The 21,927-nt window shown below is 42.9% G+C and overlaps 1 protein-coding gene across 2 annotated transcripts in view; it reads left to right on the plus strand.

Moving 5' to 3' along the window:
- Positions 1–1,884: 1,884 nt before the first annotated feature.
- Positions 1,885–21,927, plus strand: part of ALDH3A2 (aldehyde dehydrogenase 3 family member A2) — a 38,258-nt gene continuing 18,215 nt past the window's right edge. For both annotated transcript variants that reach the window (XM_066575116.1, XM_066575115.1), the window contains exons 1-6: positions 1,885–2,030; positions 3,783–3,952; positions 5,350–5,581; positions 15,327–15,412; positions 17,091–17,299; positions 20,249–20,366. In XM_066575116.1, coding sequence (XP_066431213.1) covers positions 3,797–3,952; positions 5,350–5,581; positions 15,327–15,412; positions 17,091–17,299; positions 20,249–20,366 — 801 coding nt within the window. In that variant the 5' untranslated portion in view covers positions 1,885–2,030; positions 3,783–3,796. The remainder of the gene's footprint in view (positions 2,031–3,782; positions 3,953–5,349; positions 5,582–15,326; positions 15,413–17,090; positions 17,300–20,248; positions 20,367–21,927) is intronic.

The raw sequence follows: 21,927 nt of genomic DNA on the forward strand, positions 1-21,927 counted from the left end.
GCTCCTGTGCTCCAGTCAGTAGCTCTCACTACTGAGCCATCCAGCCTGTGGACAATTCCCTTGTATGACTCTCAGTGTTGTTCCATGATCCCAATTATCTAGTTCCTGCCTCCTGGTCCTGACTTTGCCTCTGTTCCTGAATGGGCTTATTATAAAAGCCTGACCATGCCACTGCACCAGCGTGTGATTATTCTGCTCCACAGCATTGATTGATCAAGCTCCACTTCTGCCTGCTCCTCTGCTATTGCTACAAGACCTCCTGATACTGACTTCTGGCTTCTCTTCTGACCACGTTATCCTCCTCAGCAACCTCCCATTGCTGACCACTGGCTCTTCCCTAACTACTCTCTAGACCTGTGGCTATTACACCTGAGGCTCCAGGGGCTTTTAGGGGAATTGGGGAAAAAAATTCAGCCATTAGTTTTTTGGATTGCATTTTTACAGCGTTCAGTGTGCAAAATAAATGTGATGACATTCCTCTCTGGGTCCGCAAGATTTCGGTGATACCAAGCTTGTAGTTTTTAATAGCACCATATGTTGATCATTGTGACATTTTGATCACCTTCTATTCTGTTTTTTTTAGACCTCTTTAACACGGGCGACAGCAACATCGATGCGAGAAAATCGCAGCTGTGTTCTGCGCGATATACCGATTTTGTAACGCTCTTTTGCCACGATTTTCTCCTCCGGCAGTTCCGCCGCACTTGTTTGTAGTCTTCAGCCACCGCTTCCTGGTCAGGGAATACATAAACCCCGCCTCCAAGAAGCGCTGGTTCTGACTAGTTCTTGAGCGCCGAGTCTCAGCCAATCAATACAGCGCTCGATGAACCAATCACAGCCATTCAATGTGATGGCTGTGATTGGTTCATCAAGCGCTGCATTGATTGGCAGACAAGTGTGTCGGAGCTTCAAGAGGAGAAGTGTGGAGGAGCGGACTGCACCTATTGGGTAATGTATTGTTTTTTTTGTTTCATTAAATGCAGCTAGGGTTTGTTTTAGGGACAAACAGTAGGAATTCCTACTGTAAAAGTTGCATCGCACCACATGAAAACCGCGATTTCGAGCGATGCAACACAAAAGAAGGCTACACAGGGAAACATGGGCTTCAAAACATCACAAATTACGACAATTTTAGCATAACGCTTTTTTTCTCTCTCGCAATGTAGCAGGCTACAAAACATCGCTAATGTGAAGGAACCCATAGGAAAGCATGGGCTTCAAATCGCGAGAAAATCGTGCATTAAAAGGTGGCGCAATCGGTGCGGTTTTTTGATGCCAAGATTTCTCTCCGTCAAAAGAAAACACATGTCCTATAGATGTAGGATAGATTTCCCATAGACTCCCATGGGAGCCGGGCGGCGGAGGGAGGGGGAGCGGCATACTCGCTAATAGCAGCTGTTACATTTTAGTTTGGCTATCTGAGCGTCAAAATGACGCTCGTGTGAGAGCCCTTTCATATCCTAATGGCATCGAGACTCGCACATGAATAGGACGGGCAGACGTTTTTCACTCAGAGTACTGGTGAGAATGAATAATCGCCGTTGTGAATGAACCCATTCAAGTGAATGAATTATTTTCCCATGTGAGTTCTATGCATCTCAGACTCGCGGGACAGAACTTCCATGGGATAATCGCTGTGTGAATACAGCTCTAGCTGCTACAAAAAACATGGGGTTTTTCCTTAAAATGTGCAGAAAAAGAGGTAGAAAACAGAGATATTGGGGCTCCACGGCCACATTCACATGTACTCTGCTTCCAAAGTGATTTTAAGTAGAAGGTTTGGTTTTCTGTCACTGTTGGCAGGAATATATCACAAGGCATATCCCAATCCTCTAGCCATACACAGCAGCACACAGGCTGCAGCAGCGTGCCCTCCTGAGGTAACCCCGCACTCCCCACTCTCTACTGCATCGGTCCTTTCCTCCCGCCCAGCAGCACGTGACCGCAGTGTGGGCGTGGCTATATTGGAGCGGTTTCCTGGTGTCCAGCTGCGGTGTGATTCCGGTGTCTCAGTAGCCTCACAGCTGCAGGTGAGTGGGTGGTGGCGACGGTCACGTCCTCTGTGCACGGCTGGGACACCGGCAGCCGTAGCTAACCGTATGTGTGTGATGTTGTGTCTGTGGCTGGCAGCTTGCAGGCTGGAACTGCTAGAGGCATATATGTGCGCGGCAGGAATGTCCCTGACTGGCTCTACCTGAGCTTAGTTGTAGTTGACTAATGGTGCACTTAAAGGCCTTTGTCCCCCATTTAAAAGTGTTTCCATATTTATATAATTTTTAGTAAACCCCTTTCGATGACGTACTCCACAGTGGCAGAGCTGGCAGGCCTTACTCCATGGAGAGAAGTGGTTGTTGTTTACCCATAGGGCTGCTGATCTCCATCCGGGGTTTGCGCTGTAACCAGGCGTTGTATCATTAGTATCTGTGGGGATCGGAGTGCGCACCGTGTCCCTAAATGCTCTATTATCGGGATTAGTGCTTCTTGTGGACGTTGACCCTAATGCCACCACTGTAATAAGGCGCTCGCCGGCACCCTAGGACTTGCAGAGTAATTATGCAATGGTTGCATCAGGTAACGTCTCTGCCCATACAGGTATTATTACCGGATTAGTGCTACAACAAGGCTTCTAAAAGCAGATTAGAGACATTACAAAGGTGTTATTGCCACCCAACTACAACCTCACATTAGCCGGTGCTGATATCTTGTATTACAGTATGGTGGGCATATGCCACACCTCATACTAACCTCCATTGCTATTCTTCACACTCTGTACTGTTGCTGTCTCCTGTCTGGGAGGGCTGCCTCTGTGCTCCACCCCGTGTCATTTTTGCATTCAAAAACCAAGGAATGGCCATTTGTAGCACCCCGTATAGTGCGGCATCATAATGCAGTCATCCTTGGGCTTTGAGAAAACTGACACAACAGAATTCCCAAGTTTTGGAACATTGAATAATCTGCACTCTACTCTTCCATTGTAAAAAAGTGGACAAATACAATGGTTTGCAGGCTCTAAAACCGTTTGTGCCAACGGACTACCAACATTACTGTGACAATTTGTCATAATCCAGCAATGTTCCAGATGATCATTAAGCAAAAGATATAAACTGTTTTTATAATTATTAGTATTCAAAATTCCATTTCACTGTATACTATAGGCTCGACGAGTTGGGAAACTTTTAAATTAACATAATCCATTTTTAGTAAAAATTGACTTGGATTATTATTGCCTTGAGCCCTTTAAATAACCCATCCATTTAGGACTTCAGCAGACCATGTACCAGGCTGTGCTCCAAATCCTGAGAGCTGGAAACATGTGTTGTTGTTCTCTGGAAACTTGTGGCTAACCTTTATAGATACTTGTGATTCACCCCCCCCCCCTCCCTTGTGATGAAGCACATTCCTCTAACGGAATATCTCACAGCTTCTATGCTTAATGCTACGGATAAACTTTATACTACTGGTTTGTAATGTCTTGTATTACTACTTCTACTTTACGCTTTCCTCTCGCTTCTCCTTCCCCTCCGTGCAAGGTCTCTCCTGTCTTTCTTCTCCCTCGCATTGCTGCAACGGTTTCATTAATATTTTTTGAGCGATATACTGTGTCTGTCCACGAACACTTATGTGTAATATGTATTACTACTTGTTTAGGACAATTTCAATGCTCTTTATTTTTGTCCCCGCCCCCCCCCCAATCCCCAAACAGTTGTTCTCTTTGTGATCTCGTTCCTTGACTAGTGCAAAAGGGTTTGTTAACGTTTATGTTCCTGTTTACTCTTTTCTAGGCTTACCATACAAAATGATGAAAAAGATTGTGGACACGGCAAGGCAGGCGTTTGCCACTGGCAAGTCGCGCCCATTGAATTTCCGGATAGAACAGCTACAGGCCATGAAGAGAATGCTCACTGAGCATGACGCCGAGCTCAAGCAAGCCTTAAAAGCAGACTTGAACAAGGTTCTTTAGTAATTCTATTAGCTAAGGAAGAATACTTGATTTGACAAGCCTGTTCTCTATTTATACCCGTAGTCTGGCTTCAGACCAAGTGTAAAGTTATACTGCATGCATTTCACCAGTCAGTAATAATCTAACACCTATAAGCGAATTGTTTGTCATTCACACTTGTGGCAACTAGGTACAAGGCTCCCACTTGAGCTTGCAGTAAAAACAACTGGACGATTTCCTGGTTAAGCAGTCATTATAAACCTGTCCCTTTTTTTTTTTTTCTTTTTTTAATTTCCTACCCCCTTCCAACCAGCTACTTCTGCATAAAGTGGGTTGACAGATGCCCGTGAGTGGCGTAACAAGCTGCATTAACACCATACATTTATGTGGAACAGGCTGATGTTCAGTTATAGGCATCAGTATAGTCTTGGATTAACATTTTCTCCACATTGGTACTAGAAGAGAGCAGTAGTCTGAAAATTTAAGACTCCATCACCATGAATACTGCTGTGAGATGCAAAGACAACAAAGGCAGAATCTTCAGGAACTATAGCTTCTTTAATTCTATTGATACATATGTGTTCAGTGGAATCATTTCCCAAAACTGAACCAACAACAAAAGGCAACATACTCTCTTATACAATCCACACAAATATATTTTTTCGTTATCTAAAAGCAAACTAGTTACATATCACTGCAGTATTACACAGGTGCAGTATACTCTTTAACCCTAGAATTGCTCTCTCTTGCACTAAATAGGCATACATCTGCCCTCCTTTTTACAACACCCACTATCTTGCGTTAATTCTTTCATATTTAAATCCCACCACCAACCCACCAGGATCATGCTAGCAGCTAAAAGGGCATTTCCGTTGAAGGGTAGAATTCAGAGTAGAAGACCTACCGTATATTCTGGCGTATAAGACGACCTTTTAACCCTGAAAAATCTGCTCTGCAGTCGGGGTCGTCTTATATGCCGGGTATACAGTTGTCTGTAAAAAAAAAAAAAGAATACTCACCTCCCGCGGCGCTGCTGCAGGCTCTCTGCCCCATGCACATCGGCAGAGCATTGCTTTCTGCAAGCGGGGCTTGAAATCCCCACCTCCAGAAAGCTAATTCTCTGATTGGCCAACTCAGGCGGCGTCAGTCAATGAAAGCTGGCGCTGCGTTAGCCAATCACAGCCATTACATGTTGTGTTCATATTATTCCTGGATAAGTGTAGCAATAGAGAACGTTGCATAACAGCCTTAGATGTAGAGGGCAATGGTTTTGGTTGAGAATTAGGAGGGTCCCTTTTAATATCTATTTACATAATCAAAATTGTTATGGTGCAATGCAACATTTTCATAGTCCTTTTGACCTAACAGATGGCAGACATAACCTTTTTTTTTGTTTGTTTAATGTCTAGAATGATTGTGCTGCTTTTAGTTATGAGATCATGATGCTCTTAAATGAAATTGAACTGCTCATTGACAATCTCCCTGACTGGGCTGCACCAGAACCTGTGAAAAAGAACATAACGACAATAACAGATGAAGTCTACATCAGCAGAGAGCCTCTTGGTGTCATCCTTGTCATTGGAGCTTGGAACTATCCGGTTCAACTTTGCCTGATGCCTGTGTTGGGGGCCATTGCAGCAGGTACGTATTGTAATCTGGTCACTGTTATTCATTTGCCAAGATAATCTGGAATGGCACTTGTGTTTTTTTGTTTTTTTTTAATATTTTCCTTAGGGTGGTTTCACACCTGCATTGGGGATTCTGCTTTCCTGCTCCATACGAGGAGCAGAAAAAGGGAATCCCCGTCTTTAAACGGCATTGAATGGATCCTATTGACTATAATGAGGTCTGTTCATTTTTCACTCAGCTGCTTGGCTTTTAGCTGTAAGAAAAAGCTTTTTCTTCCTATGTTTTGTGATGGATCTGCAACAGAATCTCCAACCAGAGGTTCCAATGCAGATGTGAAACCACTCTTAGACCAGCTACGCATGGGTGAGCCGGATCCCACAGCGGAAACCGGCTATGACCCCAGCCAGCAACCCCCGTCGACCTGCTTTATCTGTAATGTGGATGGCCTCGGAAACTCACGGGCGGTCATGCGACGTACAGATTTTTTTTTCTTTAAGTATTTTCTATTTCCCACAGTGTCACTAGGCGATGATGCAGGTATCTGCATGCCATACACAATGTTAATTGCGCATGAGCTAGGGATTGGACGGCCTCTGTTGACTTCAATTTAGGCAACCTGTGCGGAGTCCGCAGCAAAATAGAGCATTTCTAGCTTCGCTCGCAGAATATGCAATTTGTATCCGCGAGTGTGAAGGTAAAAGTGAAAGTACATACCTCTCAATGCATGCGATTTGCTGCGGACGTTGATCGCAGATTCCACAATAGGAATCCGGTCGTGTGAAGCCGGCCTTACATTTCTCTTTAATGCCGTGTGTGATGTGTGATACTTGAATTGTTATTGCTCTCAGTAACCGAAACCTCAAGGATATAATACCTTTTCTCATCTGTGTCATTGGGGGAAACAAAGGCCAAGATCAAGAAAGAAGTGTCTTTTGAAAAGCATGTGAGCGTAGGCAGGGTGTTACATGGTACCTACTACTTGTAGTTTTCTGGATTTTTGGGGAGGAAATAAGTGTTTTATTAATTTTTTTATTTTTTGTTTCGTTTTTTTTTAAGCAGCCGGCTTTTCTCCTTTACTGTTGCTATTTAAGCCATTTGCCTCAGTCAGCCTGAGCACCTGAAAGCCTTTACGCTAAACTGGGGCATATGTTACTTACTTAACCAGATTTGTTATGTATTTTAATACAGCAAAGACGTTTGGTATAGATGCTGCCACTAGGAGGCGCACACTAAGCCAAAATGGGGGTTAGCGCCTCACACCAGCTATACCCCTTCCTGCAACAATTAGGCTAAAACAGTTTTTATGCAAGCAGTAGGAGAAGCAAGCGAATAAACTAGGAGTAAATGTACGTAGAACAAAACTTAACAGGTGCAGCCACGCATAACACCGGAGACTGAAGAACAGGAAAAGCCAGCTCCTAGGCTTTTTTTCTTTTCTCCACGTTCTCAAGTCCAGAGGCATGTCTTCTAGTCTCAGCAATCCCTCCTAATTAATCACCAAGGCAGAAAATTCTTCAAATAATTTCAAACAATTCACTGAGGAAGAATCTATTATTAAAACCAACTAACTTTATTAGAAAATTTATTAAAAAATTGACAGAACAAAAACATATATAGCCAAAAAAAATGGGAACTACTGAAGTATTCCTTCGTTCCTCACCGAAAACCCGTACAAAAGAACCATACAGTGTTACAGATGCTAAACACTAAGTCACTTATGGGACCTATAGTCAGGAGGTTAGATACTGCTCTCCTAATTGATCAAGTGTAGTTCAGTGTTCGGGAAGGTTCCTTTTTGTTACAATCTCGTGAAAAAATCCACCATAACAGGTGGAGGAATTAGATTGCAACAAGAAAACTTTTTTAGAAAGTCAGATAGATAATGTGTTTGCTGTACACAGCCGCCCCAGTATATAATCCCTGGGTTATCAGCAAAGTTCTCCCCTGTAGGATATTAAATATAGAGGGAGAAAAAAAAAGAGAGCATTCAACATCTGGTCCTGTCCCTTTCTCAAGGAAAAATCCCCCCTTGTTTTTCAGGTATCGTATAAAGTAGATATCACTTGTGTACAAATACAGGATGATGCTCTGTGCTATGTTTGAGAGATAATCACTTCACTTCTTTAAGGTGATTATAAAACATCAGTGTTCAGACTGTACGGGGTTAAGTTCTTCTTTATTGTCATGGACAGATTGGGGTTGCTGGTAGGGATTTTTCAGAGTAGGGACTGCCCACTTCCCTGATTACTCAGAAGTGGTGCAGCATTTCAGCACTAAAGAGGTTAAATATGCACAACTTGGTCAATGTTCAACACATCAACCTGTACTAATCGGATTAGTCAGGAACACCGATAAAATAGAGTTCCCAATTTATCCTTCTTTATAAGAGGATATATACCACTCCAGCGTATGAAGGGTTAAGTGTGTGCACGTTGACCTGGTACACGAACTTGTACTCCTTGGATTTGTTAGGAACACTAATATATTACAAAGTTCCCACTTTATCCCTATTCAGCAGAGATTAGGCAATACTCCAGCGCTGAAAGCGTTAAATGTGTGCGCATAGACCTGTGTCCCTCACACCAGTCATCCCACTGGGGCTTATTGTATGATGTCACTTTCAGTCCCAGGGATACAATCCTATATGCGTTATAACGCTGAACTGTGGCACACCAAGGGTTAATTTTTCTCGAGTACCTGCGCTTGTGCTAGCAGTTTCTCATCACTTCTATTACCCTCCAGGGATAAAGTGGGAACTTTGTAATATATTAGTGTTCCTAACAAATCCAAGGAGTACAAGTTCGTGTACCAGGTCAACGTGCACACACTTAACCCTTCATACGCTGGAGTGGTATATATCCTCTTATAAAGAAGGATAAATTGGGAACTCTCTATTTTATCGGTGCTCCTGACTAATCCGATTAGTACAGGTTGATGTGTTGAACATTGACCAAGTTGTGCATATTTAACCTCTTTAGCGCTGAAATGCTGCACCACTTCTGAGTAATCAGGGAAGTGGGCAGTCCCTACTCTGAAAAATCCCTACCAGCAACCCCAATCTGTCCATGACAATAAAGAAGAACTTAACCCCGTACAGTCTGAACACTGATGTTTTATAATCACCTTAAAGAAGTGAAGTGATTATCTCTCAAACATAGCACAGAGCATCGTCCTGTATTTGTACACAAGTGATATCTACTTTATACGATACCCGAAAAACAAGGGGTGATTTTTCCTTGAGAAAGGGACAGGACTAGATGTTGAATGCTCTCTTTTTTTTTCTCCCTCTATATTTAATATCCTACAGGGGAGAACTTTGCTGATAACCCAGGGATTATATACTGGGGCGGCTGTGTACAGCAAACACATTATCTATCTGGCTTTCTAAAAAAAATTTCTTGTTGCAATTCAATTCCTCCACCTGTTATGGTGGATTTTTTCACGAGATTGTAACAAAAAGGAACTTTCCTTCCCGAACACTGAACTACACTTGAGCAATTAGTAGGAGAGCAGCATCTAACCTCCTGACTATATGTCCCTTAAGTGACTTAGTGTTTAGCATCTGTAACACTGTATGGTTCTTTTGTACGGGTTTTCTGTGAGGAACGAAGGAATACTTCAGTAGTTCCCATTTTTTTTGGCTATATATGTTTTTGTTCTGTCAATCTTTTAATAAATTTTCTAATAAAGTTAGTTGGTTTTAATAATAGATTCTTCCTCAGTGAACAGCAATCCCTCCTAGGTTCACAAGCGAGATCTCCGGAGTCCCTTAGTAGAGCTTCGTCTGAAAGGATACTGCGACAAAGTTGCCTTACCCAATCAGGGGATCCTCCTGAAAAATTATCTGAGATTGTTTAGAAACTTTCCCAGCCTAGGAAGTACATCTACAAAGCTTCGCTGTATGCGGCCAGGCTCCTAGCCTGCTCCTCAGCCCTTTTTGTGGCCGTTTGCCACACAGTGTTGGTCTGCTGACGCCACTTCCAAGAAGTCTCTTACTAGCCTTCCCTTGTGTTAGGTCTCACCTGTTAGACTTAATCAACACTGAAGCCACAGAATATGGCTACTCGTCAGTCCAAAAAAAAAAAAAAAAAAAAGAGAGAGAACGGCTTTCCATTACTTTAGCTCCTCCAATTCCTGTTCCTCCAAAACAGTGCATTTCTCCGAGTCAAAGGAAAAAAACCTCCATCAAGCCTTACTCTTCCTGGCATCCGCATCACCGTCCACAGATCTCGAAAGTCTCTGTGACTTAGTCCTCTTCCAAGGCCTCTGCACTGCCTGTCTGCAAAGTTGACTCATACTTTTGTGAGGTTCTGCAACTTGTACACCTTTACATTCTCTGACGTTGCTCTCAGGTCATTTTCACACACCCGAGAATATCACGCAAGATTTGCACGTTGCGAGATGCACAAATATGAACTGCACATGAGTGGTTTTGTCCTTTTTTTTTTTTTTCTCCCGCATCACAGTGCAAGTAAAAGATATTGCGGCATGTCCTATCTTTGGACATTCCCTCGGAACGCCTTGCATTGCCCTTTGTTGTCAATGGGGGTGGTACAGCATCACATGGTATGCGAAGTGCACGCAAGTGCGATGCGAGATTTACCCACTGAAAACAATGGGAAACACTCCACAATCCTCCGCAGCAGCTAATCGTTACTTTCCTGAAGTGATATGAGACGGTTTTCACACAAATGCTTCGCATTCGCAGGTACATCGCGTATTGGCGAGCAGAGTTCAATGGCCCAATATCGCACTCGCCCATTTGAATTTAGCCTGTCGCAGGATTCTTCAGACAGTGGTTCTCTGATCACATTGATTTTCTTTTACCACCTCCTGGGACTGCTTTTGGAAGCCCCAAGATCTTTGCTGTGTTTTCCAATGACACCGACAAGAAAACAAGACTTTTGTTACTTCTCATAAAATCTTTCTCTGCTCATTCAGTGGGGGGTACAGCACCCACCCAGAATTTGTGATTGAGGGGCTGGCTTGCCCTGTTTTTCACTGTATACTTTGGTGTTGCGCATGACTGCACCTGTTCAAATGTTTTGTTCTATATTCATTTAGTCTTGGTTTAGTAGTCTGCTTCTTCTGGTTGCGTAAAAACAGTTTAACCCTTTCCAATCCACTGTCTGACATCTAAAGACATTCTGATTGAAGGCTGTACAGCTCCTATGTCGGAAGATGTCCGGCAGGGTATTCTTACTGTAGATTACTGGCCGCTCTGTTGTCAGGGGGCCTCTCCAGCATGTCACATACTGCAGTACTGATTCTAGCCAGCAGATGGCGCTATTGTATAATGGCAGAACGAGAAAGCCCCCTAGGAAACCCTGAATACAAAATTGGATTGCAAAGGGTTAAAGGGGTTGTCCCGCGAAACAAAGTGGGGGTATACACTTCTGTATGGCCATATTGATGCACTTTGTAATGTACATTGTGCATTAATTATGAGCCATACAGAAGTTATTCACTTACCTGCTCCGTTGCTAGCGTCCTCGTCTCCATGGTGCCGTCTAATTTTCAGCGTCTAATCTCCCGATTAGACGCGCTTGCGCAGTCCGGTCTTCTCTGTGTTGAATGGGGCGCTCGTGCTGGAGAGCTGCTCCTCGTAGCTCCGCCCCGTCACGTGTGCCGATTCCAGCCAATCAGGAGGCTGGAATCAGCAATGGAACGCACAGAAGACCTGCGGTCCACCGAGGGTGAAGATCCCGGCGGCCATCTTCGCAAGGTAAGTAAGAAGTCACCGGAGCGTGGGGATTCGGTAAGTACTACCCGTTTTTTGTTTTTTTTTTATCCCTGCATCGGGTTTGTCTCGCGCCGAACGGGGGGGCTATTGAAAAAAAAACAACCCGTTTCGGCGCTGGACAACCCCTTTAAGCTTAATTGCTTCAGGAGGGGTATGACCAGTGGGAGGAGCTAACACTCATCTTGCTTAGTGTCCGCCTCAAGGTCTTCAGTGTGTCCCCCAATGAATTAAATGGAAAAGAGATTTTATGTTAAGTAACAAAAATCTTACTTTAATGACCAAAAAAAATAAAGGAAATTAATGTTAAACAGCAAGCCTTCAAAACTACTTGGGATATAACAAAGAATCTCACGTAATGTACATATCTATATGCTGCTCTCAGTCCTCGTGACCGATGAACATGATGTTGCATGCCTGAGATTAGGTCATAACGTCTTTCGATAGCTGATCATTGGCAGGGGATCGTGAGTAGTGGACCTCCACCAATTTGATATTGATGACCTTTCCTGGGAAAGTCTTCAATGTCTAATTCTCAAAATCCTTTAAACCGATTTAGGATGAGCTCTGTTCATGCAAAAGGAAAAGGACATTACACTTTTGGGCAAGAAGAGAGTTTGTTCCATTTTTTTAAAGTGGTTTTAGCTTTGGTTCTTTCAGTACTACTGACACTCCTTGGTGTAGATTCTTGGGTTTAAAATGAGACCAAGAGCTTGTCTATAGCACAGACAGAACTGAAGCTACAGCCTTTTGAACTGGGGATAGTAATACAGAATTTACAGCTGTTATGTCAGTCTTTGTACAGAGTGGAGGGGTATTGTGATTAGCTGGTAGCATATAACAATCTGGTATTCTGATGGCTGTCCTTCTGTCCCTGGGGAGGAGTAGCATGGACTTTTGTTCATGTTATCACTCCCTTATCAATCTGAGAACATATTTACACTCAGATTGTCATGTCTCTCTCTCTCCCCCCCCCCCCCCCCCCCCCCCCCAGAAAAGGAGCCAGAAGAAGACCACTTGCTCATCTAATCACCCCTGTACGCCATTTAAGCCCACAGATGCCACAGTCATTGCTGACTGCAGCATCTAAGTGATTTTATAGGAAAAACATTTCCTTCCCCTTACACAAAACTTTACATTTGGAAAAAGATAAAACAAAAAAATACATATAACTGGTATTGCTACATTTATAACAATCCGTGCTATAAAATGTTTATCCAGCATAGTAAGTTCTGTTAAACGGTAAATACCAAGATGGCCTTTTTCTGTTAATTTTGCTTCTCTAAAACAGGAATAAAAAGTAATCAGTCATATATACCTCAAAATGGTATCAATAAAAATTCCAAGCATTCCCACAAAAAACAAGCCCTCGTATAGCTCTATCAATGAGGAAAAAAATATTATGGTCTTTAGACTGTGGCGCCACAATTTTTTTATCTTTTAAAAAACTAAAAAATATGTTTATATTGTGCAAAAGTAGTAATGCATAGTGCAACCTACATAAATGTGGTGTTATAATCGCACGGACTCGTAGAATTAAGTCAACACAATATTTGGTAAACGGCTTCTTTTTTTTTTTTTTTGTTTCCCCCCCCCCCCCCCATTGTCTCCCAGCAAAAAAAAATATCTTAAACTAGAACTCATCCTACAAAATACACGGTCGCCTACTGCTACATTGATGAAAAAATAAGGTTATGTTCCGTGGCGCGCACACAAGAGGAAAGGATTTACTGGCTCTTTTAGGCTAAAATTAGTTGTCACTAAGGGGTTAAAAATGGACTTGAGGCAACTGATTACTGCATCAAATATATTTATGTGAAGTATAAATTCAAAATCTACAGTAAAAAAGAAAAACTTGCATTTCCAGGGTGTTTTTTATTTTTCCAATTTTAATGTGACTATTAACCCCTTCCCGCTCCAGGGCGTACCGGTACGTCCTGGCAGCCTGGTACTTCCCGCAACAGGGCGTACCGGTACGTCATGGAGATAGCGCGGGATCACATAAGATCCAGCGCTATCCCGCAGTGGGAGCCGGCTGTCAGTCACAGCCGGCGTCCCGCTGCAACAGCGGGGGGGCATCGGAGATGCGCCACCCACTGTTAACCCCTTCCCTGCCGCGATCTAAGTAGATCGCGGCAGGGAAAGAGTTCACAGAGGGATCGCGCTCCCTCTGTGTCTCCGGCCGGAACTCGCGATGTCATACTGGCGTCCTGTATTGCCTGTGCCTATAATCGCTGTATAAGCGATAAGGCATGGCAGAGCAGTAGCTCTGCCATGCCTTATAACAGCGATCATAGGCACAGTGTTGTAAGTCCCTCAGAGGAACTCAAATAGTATAAAAAAAAAAGAAAAGAAAAGTGTAAAAAAAAAGAAAAATGTTAAAAAAAACCCTTTTTTTATGCTTTTTCTAATATTAGCATAAAAAAAGGAAAAACAAATTAAAACCCCACATATTTGGTATTGACGCGTCCGTAACGAAGTGTACAAAAAGTTGAACACACTTTTTATTTTGTACGATAAAAAGCGTAAAAAACAACACTAAAAAACAGAGGCAAAATGCTAATTTTTAGCATTTTGCCTCCCAAAAAATGCAATAAAAGTGATCAAAAAAGCCGTACATTCCCCAAAATGGTACCAATAAAAACTACAGCTCGTCTCGTAAAAATAAGCCCTCATAGAGCTCCGTACATAGAAAAAAAGAAACATTACAGGACTTTGAATGCAGCTATAGAGGAAAAAAAAGATTTCCAAAAAAAAGGGGGTTTTATTTCAAAAAAGTGTAAAAACCTAAAAAAATATAACAATTTTGGTATCGTTGTTACCGTACCGACCCGCAGAAAAAATTTAGTGTGTCATTTATGCTGCATGATTAACGCTGTAAAAAAAAGAAAAAGAAATCTATGGCAGAATTGATGCGTTTTCTCTCCCTGTTATCATAAAAAAAAAATTAAAAAATTTTACGATATTGTCTATATACCCAAAAGTGGCACCGATAAAAACTACAGCTCGCCACGCAAAAAACAAGCCCTTATACGGCCGCGTCCACGGAAAAATTAAAAAGTTATGGCTTTTGAAAAATGGAGATGGAAAAATACCAAAAAATCGCTTGGTCCTCAACGCCAAAATAGGCCATGTCATTACGGGGTTAAGGAAGGGGTTCTTAAACTCGGGGTGTTTTTTTTTTTTTTTGTTTTGTTTTTCCCTCTGTGAGAGTAAATCCTTTTTATTATGGTCTTTTTACACGGTATGAACTGTTGGGCAAAGTATGTCTGACACTCGTCCCATTGATGCTCGTTCCTGGGCTGTTACACAGGTGCAAACATCATTAGAATCGCTCACAGCGCTGCTGGCATGGAGGCGGAGCGACTGGGAAGCATTCTCCCACCTCCATCCCCAATAAGCAGACAATGGTTTACTGTAAAACAGCAGCCATTCACTTATAAGCGACATGTCATTCAGGTTTCTGCATGCAGAAACCGAACGATTCTCGTTCAGTCGCTGTGTGCGTTTACACGGAAAGATAATTGTTCAGATTCCCATGGGAGTGCAGGAGTCTGAACGATAGTCGTCCCATATAAAAGGGCCAATAGTCCACAAATAAGCAATGTGAAAGTCCTCCTGTCTCTGAATTGATGTTAATTCAATGATCTGGTGTCCACACTACACATGGAGTAGAGTCTTTTAGAGCATGACATACATCTTTGCAACAAATTCAGTCGTATGTTAAGTCTATTAAATATAGTCATAAGTTTGTAATCCAGACTTTTGTCTCTGTGAGAATTGAAATATTTCTTTTCTGGCAAAGAAAGACTTCAACTGCTTTAAGAATACATTTAGTTGGGGTCCATTTATACGTAAATATGATCTTTCAAAATCCCCCCCCCCCCCCGCCTTCATACGCAGCCGATTTCTTGCTTACTTTTACCCATGAAGTCACAAATGGAGTCCCTTCTACCAAGCTTTACTTTGAAGATTTCACTTTAATATTGCACTTTAAAACTTCTTATTTCTGTAAAGGTAATGCTGTGGTCATCAAACCCTCTGAAGTGAGTGAGCATAGTGCTAAGCTTTTGGAGAAACTTATCCCACAGTACTTGGACAAGGTACGTCGTTATATACATCGATTACTTGTATTTGTGCTTTAGATGGTATGAAAGGCTGGTTTCAGATGCTGCGGAAAGCTGAATATTTGTTCTCATCCTTCTAGCAAATCCAAGTTGAATGAAAGAGCTGTATATTTTCCCTCCTATTGCTGTCATCTGCTACAGTGCACTGGATTATAGTTTTGTGTGCACATTTTCTGTTCTTTATGAATGTCTGAATGGATAAACTTTATAAACTCCTCTACAGCAGCAGTCATCACCGTATATTTATATATCCATAAGTTGCCATGTAACAATCTGAAAATCCTACAAAACTCGCAGGCTCTGAGAGAGGCATGTTGGCAGACTACAATCTTATGTTATCCAACTAAGTAGGACTGAGAGAATAGGTAGGGTACCTAAATGTGGAGTTTCACGGTAAGGCTGACCTCGCATGGCTGTAGGCATAAAACGCTTGTCCAGGGGGGGGGGGGGGAACAAAACAATTAATTTCAGTGGTTTTGTTTTCGCTATTGAGATTCTTACCCGTTTATACTACAGGCGAGGAAAGGCAGGACTTGCCCTATCTTTCCCACACGTAATGAGGGAAAGATAGGGCTGGACATATTTCCAACAAATTTTTTTTTTTTTCCAAACTCCTGCGCTATGGCGTGGAGTTTGAACGACCAGCGAGGGAGAAAAAAAAAAAAATCATGCACACTCCATAGTTGCGCATTAGTCATGTGAAAGATACGCAGCTGTGAATGAAAGCTGTGGGCTCTATTCACTGCATATTTATGCTTGTGTGAATGAACCTTAACAGCCAATGTCCTAGAATGTACATTATACAGTGCCTCACAAAAGGATTCATCCCCTTGATGGTTTTTCTTGTATTAAAATCCAATTTAATTTTAGGTTGTCAGTTAGATTGTCTAATAGAACTGACAAAATAGTCAAAATTAGAGTGGGCTAAAACGTTATATAAATAGAACTTGAAAAGTTGTGAGTGCGTATGTATGTATGTATGTACCCACTTTGCTATGAAAGCCCTAAATAAAGTCTGGTCTAATCAACTTCAAAAATCACCGATCCCAAGATTGGGGTCTCAAAGGTCCCCTGCATAAATGGAGTGGCGTTTGCACATGCGGAGTTTAGCCCAATTTACTTCACTGGGAGCATCTGAGATTGCGGAGTGCTAGTATTCAGCATTCCCATTGAAATGAAAGGAGTGGAACTCCACTCCCTTCATACGGGGATCTTCGGGACCCTCATTATCCCGATCAGCATGGGTCCCTGCAGTCAGACCCTGCTAACTACTACTTTGTTTTCCTCGTCGCGGGGAGTCCCCTGCCACTGCGGTGGCAGAGAATTGCGATTCTCTCCCATAGATTTCAATGGGGCTGGCGCTGCTCCCGTGGCCCCATTAGAAGCAATGGGCTAGATCACAAAAAGAATGGACCTGCCGCAATTTGTAGAGATCGCAATTGTCACAAGATCGCAGATGTGACGTTGGCTATAAGGAACCATAGGATTCGTAAACTTGCAATCTCTCGCAGAATCTCAACGCAGAGAAGATGCACGATTCCAATGCCAGTGTGAAGCCACCCTCACTGTACTGTATATGCTGAGTGTATGTGTTTCACATCCTTTATATATAGTGCAGATTTAAACGGTTCTATTTACCATCTGCCTTTTATAGGAACTGTACCCGCTGGTGAATGGAGGAGTAGCAGAGACAACGGAGTTGCTTACTCAAAGATTTGACCACATTTTCTATACTGGAAATACAACTGTTGGGAAAATAATCATGACGGCAGCAGCTAAATTCCTGACTCCTGTCACTCTTGAACTGGGGGGGAAGAGTCCATGTTATATTGATAAGGACTGTGATATTGATATTGCCAGCAGGTAAGAGAATGAATGTCAAGGTTTACACGCTTCCTTGGTTATCAGGGTTTATGATGTGGTAAACGGGTGATGTCTGCATTGCACTTGAAAATTGAACAAATCATGTAGAACACCTGTATGCTGCGTTCTAATTGATAAGCATGCATTGCCTCACAGAGAAAATGCCACACCATGAAGAAATGCTCAAAATGAGGCAAATCTCAACACAGAGAGAATGAAATTCTGAAGAGTCTATTATAGTTTCAATTACATGTCTCCCGTGGCCTAACAAACAGGATGATCAATAAGTAGAGGGGCCACCATGGAGAACCATCCAGTTATCAACACATCCAAGTATCAACTCCTTGAGTGCTCGAATACTGTCCTGGGATAGTGTTTACCGTGTGGTATTGACCGTAGTCCACCGTTCATCTTTATTAGGAGGCTGTTGGAGAACCTTCACTCAGCATCCAGTAGTGTTCCACAGCATGCCTGCTGATGTTTGTCACATAGGGCTGTGTGTTATCCTGCTAAAAAAATGACACCCCCCTGATGACCTAGTGCGCAGTCCATCACACTACCAGATCAATTTAAAGACCTGCCACAAATGTACCTCTAATGCATACTCTAGGTGATCCGCTATTGATACTGATGGCATCCCAAACCATAACTCCACGTTTACAAGCTGTGTAGCATTCCAAAATGTTGGAGGGATCAGCAGCATTGCCATGTCACCTCCAGACCCTCGTTTAGCAATCATCATTGTGAAGTCAAAATCTCGATTCATCACCTATTACCACCCTGTGCCATTTGTGACGCCAAGTAGCACCAGCACTGCGAGCCTGCTTCAGCCAATCTACATGTTACTGTCATCGGCCGTATTAGAGTATCCTAATCTGTCTGTACACTGCACATTATATCGCCAGCTGTGGATTATGGAGCCGCCACTACATGACGCCGGGTGTATCGTTCTGTGCGTTGTGACATTCGTCTCAGTGCTCCAGTGCCACTACAACGATGTTCGTTTTGTTCTGACCGCGGTCTCCAAATTTGACCAATGGTGTGGCATCCTGTTGCGTTTCTGGCAACCAGCTGTACATAACCCGATGATGAGACCTTTGCTCTCAAAGACGTATTAGGGGTATCTTCATTCCTTTATGCAGGCGCACAAAAAAACAAAAACCTAGCAGTTTCAAAATTAGCTTTGCAGGCTTGTTTTTCCCAATTGGCAAGCTCCTAGATCACATGATTGCCCCAGAATGTCATTAAACTGTGTAACTTTTCTGAACATATCCTAAAAATGTCCATAAGGCCGCATCCACACGGGCGACACAATTTCGAAGAGAGAAAATCGCAGCGATATCGTTGTGTTTTCTCGTGGCGATTATGCAATTTTGTGCTGTTACAAAGTTGCACATGGGGCTACAGATATAAGCCCTACTCAGCCCTAGCAGCAGAAAAAAAAATAATACATAATCTCCAGCGCGTCTTCTCCCCTAAAGCTCCCTGGCACTTGCTTGAAGTCTTCTGCCAGCCCTTCCTGGATTGAAGGATCAAAATCCCCATCTCCAGGAAGGGCTGGCTGAGCCACAGTGCTCGTGAACGAATTAAAGCCAGCGCTTGATGAACCAATCACAGCCAGCCCTTCCTGGAGGTGTGGATTTTGATCCTCCAATCCAGGAAGGGCTGACTGAAGACGAGTTTCGGGGAGCTTCAAGAGGAAAGACGCGTCGTAGATAACAGCGCCTCTTAAGTAATGTATTTATTTATTTTTTGTTTTTGATGCAGCTAGGGCTTAGTTTAGGGCTTTTACAGTAGGATTTCCTATGGTAAAAGTTGCATCGAACGAAAACCATGTTTTCATGTGATGCAGCAGAATGGAAGAGTCCATAGGGAAATATGGGCTACAAAACATCGCAAATCGTGGCTGTTTAGAGCATGCCACAATTTTGTAGTATTGCAATGTTGCAGACTGCAAAATATTGCTTGTGTGGAAGAACCCATAGGAAAGCATGGGCTCTACATACATGTGATTTGTAGCATTGTCGCATTTCGACAAAATCACGTGCTAAAGTCGGCAGTGTGGTGGCAGCCTAATGCTGCTACAAAGTCTTCATGGTGTGTTAGCGTTTTCTGTATGAAGCACTGTGTATTGTTTTCCTGCATTGGTATTAAAGCTCAGAACAATCTTTTTTTCCATGTTTGGTTTTGTAACTACCAGTAGTAGAAATGCAGCTTTAGGCCATTTTTACAGAGAGGACAGATTTAATTTTCCTTGTGGAATTTCTACATGGAACATTTACAGCAGCAACACAGTGGATGAGATCTTTCAAAACCTTATCTACATGCTGCAGATATAATCTACCCATCAATTGACCTGTGATGCGGGTTTTACATTTTCAGTGCCAATTTCACCCTCCGCAGCTTTTCCCCAACAACCGCAACATATGCCTCCTTTTTTCTTTTTTTTTCTTCAAAGGAGTTATCCTGCAACAAATTTTCTTTGTTTTTAAAACTGTTTAGCTGTTCTGAGCCAGTGATTGGCTGCAGTGGACCCGGACGCCACCTGTTAGGTGTGTGTATGTGGGGTTTTTTTTTCCTTTTTTTTTTCTTTCATAAAGTGTAGCTAGGGCTTATTTTTGGGGGACGGCTTATATTTCAAGCCCCCCCCCATGGTAGGGCTAGTTATCGGGGTAGGTCTTATTTTCAGGGGGGAAAAAACAGTAACCTAATTGCATTATTATAAAGTATTTGGCTTCATTTTTTTTCAATAATATATTCTTATCCTGAAGAATCCTGTGAGTTATAGACAAATCTGATCGAACACTTTGCAATTCTAGCATCCACAATGCTTGTGTGTGTGTGTATATATGTATGTATATGTGTATGGAGATATATATTTACTCAAAAGTAGAAATGTTTTCATATATCTTAATGCCATTTGAAGCTGAATTAAATGTCTTTATCCAGACGTATCACTTGGGGGAAATTTCTAAACTGTGGACAAACCTGTATCGCTCCAGATTATGTTTTGTGTGATAAGTCCACCCAAAATAAACTGATAGAAAAGATCAGTGATGCACTTAAGGTATGTCACATTTGACTTTTTTACTACTTCTGTGTAAGTTTTGCTGTTGCATAAAATATGGACTTAAAATGTGTGTTGGCATTAAAGCGACACTCTGGGCCTGGAGAAACAAAGACCTCTCCTCGACTACTTGATGCTCACTATGCTTAGTTTGCATTGGGAGTCTAAGACGCTACATGTTACTCTGACTGGCCCGCACTGGTCTATCAAAGCAGGTCTAGTGTCTTAGGCCGCCTGCAGACGGGCGGTAATTCCGCGGCGGGAAGCCTGCATAGGATTGCATTAACAAACGCAATCCTATGCAGACGGCCGCAGTTTGGCCGCGCGGCAAACAAACCGCGGCATGCTCTATTTCTGTGTCACAGAAACGTCACTCACCCGCCGCCGGCTCCGGTCTGCGCATGCGCTGGCAGCCGGCACATGAAAGAGCCGGGGGCGCGGGTGAGTACGCGCTGCTCTTTGCAGGCGCTCGGGTGGAGAATTCTCACTGCTGGATCCGACCGGCCGTCTGCAGGCGGCCTTAGACTAATGATGTATACTAGTGCACAGTGTGTATCTTTGTTTTATTAGGCCCAGACTATTTGTTTATTTATTTTTTTAAATAAACCTCTGGGCATGAATTTGCTCATCTTGGCATAAGGGATTTTGGTAAGCATTAAAAACTGCCCCAGACCATTCTCTACCCTGTGACCTTGTATAGTCAGGTGATGTCTGTCTATGATTTTGTTATATAAGGCATTTATTATGCTAATACTATCAGAATCTCTTTATCCCCTTGCCTTACTCTGTCATCAGGCATTCGTTCAGGAGAAAAAAAAATTAGAGTGTGGCTCGGGCCCCATTGAAATCAATGGCCGATGGTGTGTGTGTGTGTGTGTGTGAGTTAGTTATATAATATGTATGTATCCGCCACTGTCAGGGTCCAGCGGGTCTTGATGGTGGCATCCCGGCTCTGTACTGAAGTTCTTTAAGCCAGCTGAAAGTGTTGTGTCCGATGGGCTTAGCACTCAACCATTCCTTAAATTACATCTAAGTGCTGCCTGTGATTGGCTGAGTAATGTGACCAATCACAGGCAGCGTTTGGTCCATTTAATGTACACCGTGTCAGCTGCGGGTGTACCGTGGATCGGACGACCTCTATTGACTTCAATAGAAGCCGTCCGTGCAGGATCCGCAGAAAAATGAAGCGTGCTGCTTTTTTTTTCTTCTGTGCATGCGATCTGCACGCCAGGAAAAATAAAATCATATTCGCATGCTTTTAACCCCTTAAGGACATGGCATATTTTGGGCTTAAAGGAGTTGTCCGGCCACACGGTAAAAATTTTTATAATGCTGCTGCTTTCCTTTCAGTAAGGATAGTAACAGACAGCATACAGGGGCTCAAACCGGCCGGCAGATCAGCTGCAATGTCAGTTTCTTACCTTAGATTCTGATCTTCACTGCAGCTTTCAAAGATGGCGCCTCTGTGTGCGCGCTCCCGATGGTAGTAAGAGACATGAAAAGGCAAAATTTCATGGCCTCCCTCAGCTCACGTCCTAGCCCCGCCCACGACATGCCCACC

This window comes from Eleutherodactylus coqui, chromosome 1, assembly GCF_035609145.1.
Source record: "Eleutherodactylus coqui strain aEleCoq1 chromosome 1, aEleCoq1.hap1, whole genome shotgun sequence".
Lineage (NCBI taxonomy): Eukaryota > Metazoa > Chordata > Amphibia > Anura > Eleutherodactylidae > Eleutherodactylus > Eleutherodactylus coqui.